The sequence below is a fragment of the Phalaenopsis equestris genome, unplaced genomic scaffold (assembly GCF_001263595.1).
Source record: "Phalaenopsis equestris unplaced genomic scaffold, ASM126359v1 Scaffold000488, whole genome shotgun sequence".
NCBI lineage: Eukaryota > Viridiplantae > Streptophyta > Magnoliopsida > Asparagales > Orchidaceae > Phalaenopsis > Phalaenopsis equestris.
Window position 1 is genome coordinate 672,524 of NW_018164928.1, and position 13,747 is coordinate 686,270.

The 13,747-nt window shown below is 32.1% G+C and overlaps 2 protein-coding genes across 2 annotated transcripts in view; both read left to right on the plus strand.

Annotated features, from left to right (window-relative positions):
• The first annotated feature begins 2,796 nt into the window (after window positions 1-2,796).
• LOC110028041 (glycine-rich protein A3-like) lies at window positions 2,797-9,781 on the plus strand. The gene is made up of 3 exons (XM_020729741.1): window positions 2,797-2,945; window positions 7,744-7,973; window positions 9,264-9,781. The coding sequence occupies exons 2-3, from the start codon at window positions 7,748-7,750 to the stop codon at window positions 9,551-9,553; spliced, it is 516 nt and encodes a 171-aa protein (XP_020585400.1). The 5' UTR covers window positions 2,797-2,945; window positions 7,744-7,747; the 3' UTR covers window positions 9,554-9,781.
• Window positions 9,782-10,655: 874 nt separating this feature from the next.
• The window catches only part of LOC110028116, a 37,846-nt gene continuing 34,754 nt past the window's right edge, over window positions 10,656-13,747 (plus strand). The window contains exon 1 of the mRNA XM_020729847.1: window positions 10,656-10,952. Coding sequence (XP_020585506.1) covers window positions 10,805-10,952 — 148 coding nt within the window. The 5' untranslated portion in view covers window positions 10,656-10,804. The remainder of the gene's footprint in view (window positions 10,953-13,747) is intronic.

The window sequence follows — 13,747 nt, forward strand, 5'->3', positions numbered from 1 at the left end:
ATCCAGAAAAAGTTGCAAATCAGCTGTTTTCCAAATGCACAAACCAAACAACTAAACAACTCATCCAGAATTAACTATTTTCCAAACGCGCGAACCATTTATCTATCCAGTTTATGAGGATAAGTTGCTTATCTGCAACTGCCCCAGATAGACCCTAAATCAAGCTTTAATCAAGCCATTGAATCAAATTTATAAGTTTTAGGCTAGTTAATTAGTGTCAAATGATCTCTAAATTTGACACTTATAGTCGTATCGAGCGTCTGACAAGCGGAATCCAACGGGTGTAAGATTACTTGATTTCAAGGCTAATAAGGCTTTCAAATCATAAAAAAAAACTTTATTTATAATTAACAGAAACCAACATGGGCCATTAGATCAGAGGTGAATATAATAGTTATTTGTCGAATAACCATAATTTCACTTGTGAAACATATAACTAGATCCCCTCTTCACTTGAGATGGAGGGCGAATGAGTTGAATGCTTGTGTTGTTATGGACTTAAGCTATGTCGATAACTTCAGGCCTCTGTAGTTGCCAACAACTATCGATCATCGGTCGTCAGCTCCACCACTGACAACCCAAATTGCCAATGTTGGCAAACTCTGTTGAGAAAAGATATATTCCTAAATACTATACAAAAAAGTATATTTAATAAATGATAATGAACCATTCATTATCGATGAACTTTTTAGTGTAACCCGACTTGCCATTATGGTGAACTTTCTTGTGTAACTTGTTTTTGAATACGATGCAACAAAGTAACTTGAATACATGATAATAAAACATTCATTTGGAAAGCCTTATTTTTGTTCTTGAACATAAAAGTTTTTCTCCGTAATGTGATTAGTGTCTAGGTGGATTTGCTCCACCCTCCCCATCTCTTCGCTCAAGGAGGATCGAGAATGAGTTAAAGTTTAGCGTCATTCAAGATTGAAGACTCGGTGATGACTTTCGGCCTCCGTAGCCACCAACCACAACTGACCACTGCTCGTTGGATATGGTCGACCTCTGTCGGCTGCCCCTGTTTGCCGCCGTTGACGAACTCTATTATGTAACAATGTACTTATGAATATGATGCAATGAAATGTTTTGAATAGGAGGTAACAAAGTATCTTTAATTTGGTGCAACATCTAACAGTGCATTATAAATCCAACGACAACTTTTACCAACAACTACTCACAATCGTCGTTCTTAGAATACATCCAACTTTTTTCAGACTCCTAAAAAGTTTTGTACATTTTGCACTTATATGTGTTGTAATTAGTATTTAGTGCGGCATTTTCTCATATTTCTCTAATTTGGAATAAAGAAGTATCTTTGTAATTACAATATTGAATTATTTTGACAGGACTAAAACTTGTTGTTTTTTCTATTTTCGAGTTTTTCCACACAAATAGTCATGATGTCTCATTCAGCTGCTTCTCAATCACATTTGCAAACGTCAAATAATCATAATATCATCACAAAAATCTAGACACACAACAAGTAATATATTATTTTATTCAAAAAAGTTAACCTTTAATAGCTGCATAATTATAGATTCATTTTCTTAATTTTATGCAAAAATAAATATTTTTATTGCTATTAAATATTATTTTTAATATCATCTCTAAGACATAAAAAACAATATATTATTTCGCTAACATATTGATTATTAAAGGGAAGAAACAACATTTAGAAGCATTGATATGCTAATTTGATCAATTAAATTATCTGAATCTACAATGTATTATTCAAATTCTTATAATTCTTTGAGGGCAATTTAGGAAATTTCATAATGTGATATAAATTTTCCACCTCAAATTTAAATATACAATAATAATTTAATATTACTTCTATTTTTTTATTTAATAGTCATATTTATAATTTCAGAAAAAAATTATGAGATCAAAATTTAAATTTAAATACTTATCGACACTTTGTTTTCTTCAACTATTTTCTTCAATTTTGGTTCGTTTTAGTCAAAAAACTGATATAAATTACTTTTATATATACATGGCCTTATATATATATATATTTATATATCATTTTGATTAAAATATGCAAATTTAGATATGAATGAGAAAATAATAAAAATCACATGAGAAATAAATTTTTGGGGTTGAGATAAGGGCCGTCAAAAAAGCTCGTTGTTCGCGCACAGCTTGTGTTCAACTCGTGTATGAACAAAATTTTTAAGTTCGAATTATAAACAAACCGAATACAAACACAAATAACTTTTTATTTGCTCGTATTTGACTCCCTTTAGCTTGAAAAAAATAATAATAATTATATAATAATATATTATATATATTATTTATATAATAATATATTTATATATTTATATTTAAGTTTAAACCATCACAACTCGTGTGGTAATGTGGTTCTGTATTTTTTTGCATAGATTTACTCAATATTCGAATTGAACACATTACATCTATTTTTTTCAATAAATTTGGACGAACAAATTTAGAGTTAAACATGAATAAAAATATTTAAATCGTGTAATATAATGTTCATGAGCCCATTTTAAATACAAATTAATTACTAATATACATAATTTTGAAAGAGCTGAGCACGATATAAATCTTAACAATAGGGGCAATGATATCGTCGCTCCCAATTCCCTCTTCCGACACGTGTCAAGCCTTGCTTGCAAACGAAGCGATCAAGGTCCAGCGATACCCCGACCGCGTCGTTTACGTGTATCAAATCCGATAAGATTAATATAACAAGGGCAAAAGTTGACTCAAAATGGAACCACACCCTAGGGATTCACCGCATTTGATTACGTGGAGATTTTTAATTGGTGAGTTTTTCTAATTCAGGTCTATGTAAAAAACACCATCGGGCTTCCGGCAATCCTTCTATAAAAGGCTTCTTCGATAACTCGACGGTCTTCTTCTATCGCATTTCACAGCTCTCTCTCTCTCTCCTGATTAACACCAATCTTCTCATCGGAAAGGTTAGTTTGTTCTTCGATTTTAGATCTGCTTTGAATTAATCTGCAAGCAATTTTGTTTGATAATGTTTTTGTGATTCATGGAATGGCTAGTTTTGGGCATTTTTCGCTGAATTTAGTCTAGGGCTGATGAAATTTTTGTGGGTGTTGGTGGTAATGGGATCAGATGGTGGTTGTGAGAGATTTTTGAAGATCTGATTCGAGATCTGATGTTCAGGGGTTTTTCTTTGTTGATTTTTTTGATGGATGTGATCGTGTCTTTTGCTTCTGGTGGATCTTCTATGGAGCACTGATAAGGTCGTGAATTGGTTCTATTTCCTTAATCTAAGCTATAGACGGAGACTTGTGGCCTTGCTAGTGGTATGGATGAAGCGTTTTTTGGTTTGATTAGTATGATTAGCTAAGGCCTCAATCTTGTAAGTATAGACAATCTGCTAGGATTTAATCATATTTAACAATTATCATGCTGAATGTTTTGTAGAATTGACTAAATTTGGATCTACCGGATTTACTAAATCCTAATTGAAATAAATCCTATTTTTTGCTAAATAAGCCTAGGATAAAATATAATTGGCATTAAGGGCCCATGTGGTATCATATTTTAGGCATGATTTATGCATGTTTTTTTTTTCCTAAATCAAACCAAACAGCTTTTTAAAAAATTTTGTCCCAACCCCACTCTTGGTTGCATACAAGATTTTATTAAATTCTACAATATATATTTCTCACAAATCCTAAATCCTTGAACAAATAACTAAGAATTTTTTCATGATGTTCCAAACTTAAAGATTGTTATGAAAAATATTTTTCAAGCTTTGATTACATCAGGATTAGTTAAATTTTATTTGACATAAGGTTTGTTTGATTCCCCACTTTAGGAAGAAACTAAGTAAGATTTTGCTTAAATCCTAACTAATTTTTTTGGGGGTTATTCTAAATTCTACTACTTTAAATCTTATTTTAGCCCCATTGTTGTTCAACTCTAGGATTTATTACACCATTTATAAGTCTTAGATTATTATAATTTACCAGCATATACACAAAATAAAAATATAAGCGACCCCCAAATTTTCCACATAAAAAAAATATTGAAAAAAGAGACAATGAGTATTGACATAAATAAATTAATACATAAGGAAATTGAAATTACATGGGCCTACTCTTCTTCTTTGAATTAGGTAACATGAGATTAAAAAAAAATTAAAGTAATAGTTTGACTGCAATAGTCATAGTTTAGATTTGCAAGTGATGACTAAAAAAAATTTAGTTGACTGCCGTAATTGTAGTTGGTAGCAACAACTATAGTAATTAGCTGTAACCTTTGTTGGTGGTGATCGAAAATGACTATTGGTTGTTCACCTGCATTTCTTCAAGAATTTTGCTTTTGTTATTAGCTCTTTTATTTTCATCATTTTCAAGTAAAGAAAGTGAGCCTATTTATAGTTTTTAAAAGGATAATTTTGGTAAATTTAATCAGCCTTTTAAGTCTATTCAACCAACGATTCACATTAGTTTTCTTAACTAGATGATATTTTTTTTTCATATAAATGTTTAAATGATCTTGAAAGTAAATGATCTTAGACTCATTAGATTTCTTTCATAAAGATGCTCGATTTGACTATAATAATGCTAAATTCTATGATCATTTAACATTCTAATTAATATACCAAAGCCTTCAAATACACTTCAAGTGTTTAATATGAGCTTATTTGGGCTCAGATTGAATCACTTTCAATTTCATGAAGTTTATATTGTCGAGATGCTCAATTTAACGCTAGCTTTGTTTAAATTGTAGCTTGGGTTATCCTGAATATGAGTTTGGAAGATCTCTTACCCAAATTACATTGAGATTCATGTCTAATTATATTAATTTTTTGGAGTCATATCAGACTTATTTTTCTCATCATAAATCTTAGAATCGAAAATAAATAGTCAAACTGATTACAATGATGTAGCAAGATTTAACGATTGTTTTTTTTCAAAAAGTTACGGCTTTAATTGTCTCAACAATTATAGCATGCGATACATAACTTTATTATCTTAATAACATTTAAATTTAAATAAATTTAAATCATTCTAGTCAGTCCAATTGAATACATGCATGGTGAGGGGAAATATTAACATAACAATCTTGAATGTTTTCAGTTGAAAACTCAATGGTGAATGCACTCAAGGGTTGTAAATCCTCATTTGTACGCATGTGTTGCTAGTTTATAATCAAGTGCTATGTATTGATGGCCCCCACAGGTTGTCTTCTTACAATAATCAAGTGCTATGTATTAATGGCCCCCACAGGTTGTCATCTTACAATCACTCACAACATTGCTCTTATGAGATTACATCATGATTGATCATTGAACATTCTTCCGTTGAATAATTTACTTAAAAGAGGGTAAGAGGCGTGCTTTAAGAAATATTTTTGGAATCAGTTCTTATTTTAGGAGGACTCTGGGAATAGGCTAAACCTAATCCATAAACCCTAAACCCTGAACCCTAAATAGATTTTTTCCTAATTACTTTTTACTTTTGTTTTTATTTGCTGTTTTTTGCTGTTTTTTTTTTTTTTGGATCATACTGAATCAAAGTCGTTCATGCATATTGGAATGAATCTAACTTACCGAGGCAACAAATAATTTTTTGGCATGAGTATCCATGTATATTTTTGTATGATTTTTTTCTCACATATTAGCATGAATCTAAGTTATTTAGGCAAAAAATATCATTGCATACATGAATTTCCATGCATGTTTAATATGATTTGTTTGAAATAGAAGCAACTCATGTTGAAAGAGGTCACAACTATAGATTATAGAATGAGATGATATTAATATAGTTCTCATAATGGTTTAGAAACTCAGATTGAATCAATCGTTTTGATTAGTTAAACCATGAACCGATCCTTTGGTTAGTTCGGTCCAAATTTAAAACCCCTTATACACAATACCAGCTAGAATTGAGGTTGATTTGGTGAACTAGTGAACCAAAACAAATTTAGTTTTAATATTGTGATCATTTTCTTAACTTTTATTTTTAATCGAAATGCTAAAAATAAATATTGGATTAAAAATATAAGAAATAATTAAATATTATCTGGAGTTATAATTATTTAAAATATTCGGGAGTGAATGTATCTTGAATTAGAATATGATACATTGAATTGTTGAAAATATTATTAATGCATAATTTAAATCATGTTAAAATAATTTCAGTTGAACTATAGCCTTGCCTTTCGGTTGAACATTCAGTTTGATTTTCACAACATTGGTTCTCAAAGATCACACTGTGTTTGTATTTTTAGAAGTTAGTAAAATCATGCATTTAGAAGAAAAATGTGTTTGTATTTTTAGAAGTTAGTAAAATCATGCATTTAAAAGAAAATTTTAATGGAATATCATCATTTTTTTTTTAATCGATATCATTAGGTGAGTTGAATGACCTAAATACATTTTTGAAATCATGATATGATCCAAGAATTTACTTTTTTAGGGTAAGACCTTACTGACTTGGCATATATTTTCAATGTTACAAAACTGGTGGTTAGTTCCAAGGGAAATTAATCAATAAAGTAATAGAAGCAATCAAGATAGTTGTAGTCATTTTGGAGATTGAATAAATCTATATTGTACTTAAGTAAATAAAGTAAATACACAACTATGTACTTATATATTATTGCACCGAACATTCAATAACTCATGATCATTCCTAAAGGAAAATATTAAACAGAAAAGCAGCAACCAAGGTAATTGCAAGGGAAATTTACATTCATGGCATACAATCTTTTGTATTTACGTCTCTCACACCCACACCTTCATATTTACACTCAAGGCACTCAAATTTTTAATATCATGCCAATAAAGCCATTACCATCACTTTTTAAAAGTGAAATGCACCTTTTCATGCATAGGGTTAAAAACACCAAAATGCTGTATATATGTAAATATGAAAGTTTAGATGTGAGATATGCAGATACATAAGAATTTTGTGTCATGTATGCTAATTTCCCTCGAATTAATCTATTTTGGTGGATGTTTAATAGGATCATGAATGCATATCCCCATTTGTAATGTCTCCAATTCAAACTTTGAGAATGGTCCACTCATAACATTTGATTTTATTAATGAAATCAATTCTCAAATTAATCTCTAATGTTTATTGCACTGGTGTTTTCAATTATGGAATTTTACTTCTAATTCATACATAATGTTTTAGCTTTTAGTTTTCAAGCCTTTGTAGCCAACTACATATATTTTTTGTTTAATTCATGTCAGAGTAGCCACAAATGGGGAAAATTTGAGAATTTTGTCATTTCACTTTTTAGAAAGATGAAATATTGGCATTTTTCATGTGATATAAAAGACTTGGATGGTGGTGTACAAGTAAAAAAAAGTGAAGTTTAGGTGTTAGATGTATAAATAAATAGGGATTGGGCGGTATGCATTTTAATGCTCCTTTTTTTTTCCTTTAAAAAGTGTTTCAAATATATATATTTTTCTTTTTGGCTTAATAGTCTGGGGGCATTTACCTACATTCCGCTCAATTTTTATGCATTTTCTTATTAACATCGAAATTTTATTTTTTTACATTTATACCACCTGAGTGTTTCATATCAAATCAATAATACCAGCAATTTAACTTGTAAATGTGGAATACACATTTTCATACGTAAGTTAGGTAGCATTAATGTAAAATTTATAAATTTAGGTGTTAGATATGTAAATATATAAGAATTGAGTGGTATGTCTGTAAATCTTCCTAATAATTTATGTAAAGGCATTTTCATTCCTTTTTTGTGCTGTCACAGAACAATGGGAGGCGGGAAGGACAAGCATCACCATGATGGTTCAGACCAACATGACAAGGGAATTCTTTCAAATATTGCTCATGGACTCGTTGGACATCCCGGCCAGCACTCCGGTTACCCCCCGCAAGGCTATCCGCCGCAGGGCTACCCCCCAGCACCCGGTGCCTACCCTCCACAAGGGTACCCCCCACAAGGTTACCCTCCGGCTGGGTATCCCTCTCACCCCCAAGGTATGCTTTCATCATCACCCATTACAATGCTGTGTTTCGGGCTTTACTATTTATTTATGTTAGTTAATACAATGCATACCACCCAATTCTTATGTATTTATATGTATAACATCTAAAATCAAATTTTTATATGCATACCACCCAAAGCATTCATGCATAGGTAAGGTGATATGTACGTAAGAAATGATGTTTAGGTGTTAGATATGCAAGTACATTGGAATTGTGTTGTATCTATGTAAATCTTCTAAAATAGTTTCTGCCATAATTTGCATGAGCAACTTCAATAAATGTTTGATTTATAAATGTGTCCAGAAATTCTAAATTCAAGTAAATGAGGATTAGAGGCTTGAACTTTGAAAGAAACTAAGTATCTTAAAGCTTCACAGCCTATAAATAATCTTTTTTTTGGTGGCATTTACATAAAAACCTTTACATAGAATTCATTTTTATGCATGGTAAATCCTTAAAGAACATGCACTGTAGGTTTTTAATATGTAAATCTTTTCTTATAACATACAACAAAAAAATCATCATTTTAACTTTTAAGTGATGCAATACACCTTTTCAATCATAGCTAAGATGGTATGCATGTAAAAATTAATGTTTGTTTTGAATAATCTACATTATTGTATAGAACTAGGACCCATCGCTTTTTCTATTTTTCTTGTGATACGTCGTTGGCACTGCGACACTTACCCTTTTATATATATTGGCGTGCTTTTACTTTTTATTGCATGTTTGCATGTCTGACGTTGTTTCATTCCTATTCCGTGTTTCTTATTGTTGTTTTATTTGGGAATATCGCTAAATATAATTTTGAAACTTTAGGGCCGAAAATGTTACGTCTTTCAAAATCCTAATAATAGAAGATTGAGATAATTAAAATTTTAGGATTAAAATTGTCAGGATTCTTAAAACTTGTTTATACATATCTCACAGCTAAACTTTATATTTACATAGTTAGCAGTTCGGTGCTTTAAACTTATGAATGAAAATGTGGATTTTACTTTTAAAAAGTAGGAATAGTGATAGTTTTTATGTGATATTAAAGATTTAAGTGAGGAATTGTGTGCTTACATATCTTAAACTTTAATTATTACATTTATACCACCAAAATCTTTCATATCACATTAAAAAAATCACTATTTTAACTAAAATAAAAGTAAAATACACATTTATGCATAGGGAATTCTGCATGCATGTAAAAGTTGAACTTCAGCCATTAGAGATGTAAATACAAAAGAATTTAGTGGCATAAATCCTTTATCATTCTATATTTCATTCTTCCAGGGCATGGATCTCATGGAGGATCAATGCTAGCCGGTGGTGCTGCCGCCGCCGCGGCCTACGGGCTTCACCACCTAACCCATGGTTCGTCTCATCAAGGCGGCCATGGGGCCTACAACCCCTATGGCCATCAAGGCGGCCATGGGGGCTACGGCTATGGCGGCTTTGGCCATCACGGCGGCAAATTCAAGCATCACGGCGGCAAATTCAAACATCACGGCGGTAAATTCAAACACGGGAAGCATGGAAAGCACGGAATGTTCGGCGGCGGCAAGTTCAAGAAGTGGAAGTAATTATATTTCAATTATATACATATCATTAACACAAAAATTTGAATTTTCTTATGCTGTTTAAATTCTGGATATATAGTGGTCTTGACTACTTAAAAGGGCCTTCATTTTATAGCCTGGGTGTGTGTGTTTGGGTTGCTGCTGCCATAATGTTAAAAGCTTCAAAATGTTTGAAGTTACAGACACTTTGTGATTTATATGCTTGAATGCAAGTGTGCTTTTATCTTTGAAGTTGCTAATGCGTGCAATTTCCTCTATATATTGAAGTGTGTATATTATCAATTTAGTCCCTGCTTATTTTTAAATTGAGCTCATTCATGTGTATATATATATAGAAATTATTATTGCTGATAAATATGAATAAATTGAGTCAGCAAATGTGTGTTTTATTTGATGCAATTCATCACACATTTGAAATAAAAGTATTTAAAAACTTTAGTTTGCTGATATATTTTACCAATAAAAAACCTCAAATTCATGCAATATATAATTAATAATTCATAAATTCTCTGGCAAACATTTGAAAATAAAAATTTCTAACAATAAGTGTATTATGTAATTAAAAGGATTTTTTTTGTGAGAATTTAGATGCATTTATTGGATCATGAAATGATCCTATAAGTTCTTAAAATTATGCATCATGCAAGATATAAAATGACTAAATAGGCGATTGAAATAGAGATTGTGAGTGAATTAATGACATGAAAATCAAAAGAGTCAATCATTAAATCTTTAATTAAAATCAAATGACATTTGTTTTTGTATTAAATTCTCTTCTTATTTCACGCTATTTTTAAGAAGTGAATCAAAGAACTAAAATATGTGTATAAAAAACATGTATGCAATTACCTTAAACAGATGTAATCTTCTATATGAAGAGGAGATAGATTCATTATAAGAAGATCGTGAGACCCACTCGACCGAACAAGCCAAGCCAACTAGATCAAAACAGGCCCAACCAAAAGGTGGACAAGAAGATGTAAGGGTGATCCAAATAGAAATGATGAGAGAGCGTCTTGGCCATATGATGCAAGAAAGCAAAAATCTAAATTGTAGAAGTTAGATATGTAAATATAAAAGAATTGAGTGGCATGTATGCAAATCTTCCTGAAAAAAAAACCTAAGAGCTCCGTTCAGATTGCCGACAAATATATATCTAACGTTCTCACCAGATGATGGAATTCGAGGCTCGAGCTTCGCAGTGGCGCGCAATCAGACACGGCGAGCTCAGCACGCAGTCGCCGCTTCCCGGAAATGATGAAGTTCAGTCATCTTTCAAGGAATGTTGTCAAATGCAGGGCTTCAATTTTCGATCCGATCCTCATGGCGTCTTCAAGGAGCTTCTCATCCGTTGAGGAGCAGCAGGAGCCGGTCGCCGACCCTTTTTACGGTTCTGCACAGGGTATCAAACTCATCGCCGCCTTGGTTTAGTTTTTTTTTTTTCAACGTGCCTGTGATGCTCCTCATGATCTTTTATTGTGTTTCTCCGAAGAATGATTTGGATAGGTTTGTTATGGTCGACTGAGAAAGCGATGGAAGCTTGTTTTGTATTAAACGATGAATAGATTGCAGGCATTGATATTGTTAGATGCTTTATAGGTTTTGGAGAAAATTGGTTCAATATATATTGACGTAAATTTTGCTTGGATTGAAATTTAAAACCTTTGGATTTGCTTTGGCATGAGGCATGAGTACAATACATGGATAATTAATCAACGACTTGTATTTTACTCATCTCCAAGAAAAAATAATGGTTTGAAAATCATCCGGATCGAAATTTGATCAGGATTTCTCTCTCAAATTTTATTTTATTGGTATTGAAACTGCGTAAGAGAAATATTTTGGAGGGTTCTATAAAAGAAACTTATTGATATGAATTATACTCAAGTCATTAAAGTTTTGCGTACTAGAGTTGTTACCAGTGTTTTAACAGAAAGAGGATTGACCAATTATTATTCAATTTCAGTTGGATTACATCAGAGTTTAATTTCAAGCCCATATATATATTTGCTTTAGTTATGAATATTTTTACTGGACAATTATGCTTTTCGCTGAAGATATACTTCTCGTGGATAAGATTAAAGAAAATAAAAAAAAATTGAATTATGGATGTCAACTTTAGAGTCTAAAAACTTTCAATTGAATAGATCTAAAACTGAATACATGGAGTATAGTTTTAGTAGTAGGTAGTAGATTTAGTGGCGGGGCTGCAACAATGGGTGATCAAGTCATTAGAAGGAGTGAACATTTTAGATATCTCAAGTCTATTGTTCAAAGTGATGGTGATATAGATGGGGATGTTATTAGTAGGTTCAAATTGCATGGTTGAAGTGGAGGAATGCATTGGGCCTATTGTGTGATAGAAAAATAGGTGGTGTGACTTGCAATGCTTTATTTCACAGGATTTTGGCCTATAAAAGAGAAGCATAAGTGTTGCAGAGATGAGAATGCTTAGGTGGATGAGTGGTTTTACACCTAGAGACAAAATTTGAAATGAATATATCCATGAAAGGGTTGGTGTAGCTCCAGTGGTTGGCAAGATTAGAGAGGGTCATCTTAGATGGTTTGGTCACATTAAAAGTTGGTCATCTGATTGCCCAGTTAGGAGAGTAGATGTTTTAGATTTGACTTTTGCCAAAAAAAGGTATAGATGCACCTAAAGAGATATGGGCATGTATAAAAAATTATCTAACTTAATTAGAAATAAATGAAAATATGAAAGTCAATAGGACACAATGGAGAAAAAGAATTCATTTAGCCGACCCCACTTAGTGGGATAAAGACTTGTTGTTGTTGTTGTTGTGATATTTGAAACTTTTCGAGATTGTCTACATGATTTCATGCTTTGCGCAATTTAATTGCACACATTAGTTGTACCAACATAAGTACACGAGTGATAAATAGTCCCATGTGAAAAAAGTCAACGAACAATTCAGAGGAAAGGCCATAGCTTTATTTTTATTTCTTAGATTTGACCCTGAAATGTTGGATCAACACCATCCTATTGCATTCTTAAATTGTGGAAAAATTTTTAATTTGATTTGGGAGTGTCCAAGTGCGAAATATGATAAGCGAGATAGAAACATAAGAAAGAGCAAGTTTACAAAAATACCATGATTTTATTGATTTAATTAATCAACATCTACTTGAATTAGATACTTGAATTAGAGAGGAGAGTGAGGATTCAATTCACTAAGAAAGAAGTCATAAATGGAATATAATAAAAGGTAAATGATCAAACTTTCTATAGTTTGTGTGCACCTAGCTCTTAACAATGAATTGTCTTAAGAAACACTCGCAATAGGTTTACTTGAAACCATGAAATTGGGAGATCACCATTTTTATTGTGACTGTACAGGGAGATCGACGCTTTTGAGAGAGGAAGGTGCCTTCTGTCTGCGATCTCTTCGAACTGTCTGGAGCAGGATGAAGCAAGAGGGGGTAGAATGTGAACCGCGAAGCCTAAGAGAAGAGAGTCTGTGGTTGCCATGGCGCAGCTACCTCACAAAAGATTATAATTAGAAATTTTATGCATGACCGCAGGTCTATCCAACAAACTCTATCATAAGCTGTCGGCACTATTTTTGGTGTGGGGTTTGCCCGTAAGAAACTGTCGGTCATCGGAATTGAAATCCCGTTGCCCGCTTCGGAATGACGTTTTTTTAAAAATTTTTATTTTTGAAAAAAATGAAGTCAAACTGACCCCATAATTTTCATAGTTTAGATGAAAGAGCATTTTACCTCAAATCCTGTATGTATCTCGAAGGATGAACACAAGAATTGAGGGTGAGACTCGATCAAATAAACTAGAGAAAGTTATGACATCCGTTTGGTCTGCGAAACCAATATATTGGCCGACAAATTCCCGTATTTAATATAAGGAATTAAATAGGGTTTATATTATGCTGAGTTCGGGAAAAACTTCCTATAAGGGCAAACCCCTATAGTTAATTACATCTTAGATAACTGAAGTTACTTAAAAATACTCTTGATAAAAATTAAGAAAAATTATCTTCAAGGAGTTCAAATAGTAAGGACATTTTAAAGATATCGGACTAAAAAGTGTGAAAGGGGATTTGTTCAAATTTTGGAATATTTTGTTTTGGAGTCCAAAGGAGGAAACACTAGAGGATGTCACGGATTCGAAGGAAAACTTCGGTGACTTCCTAAGCTATCCTATTATTTGGCTTCAATTTA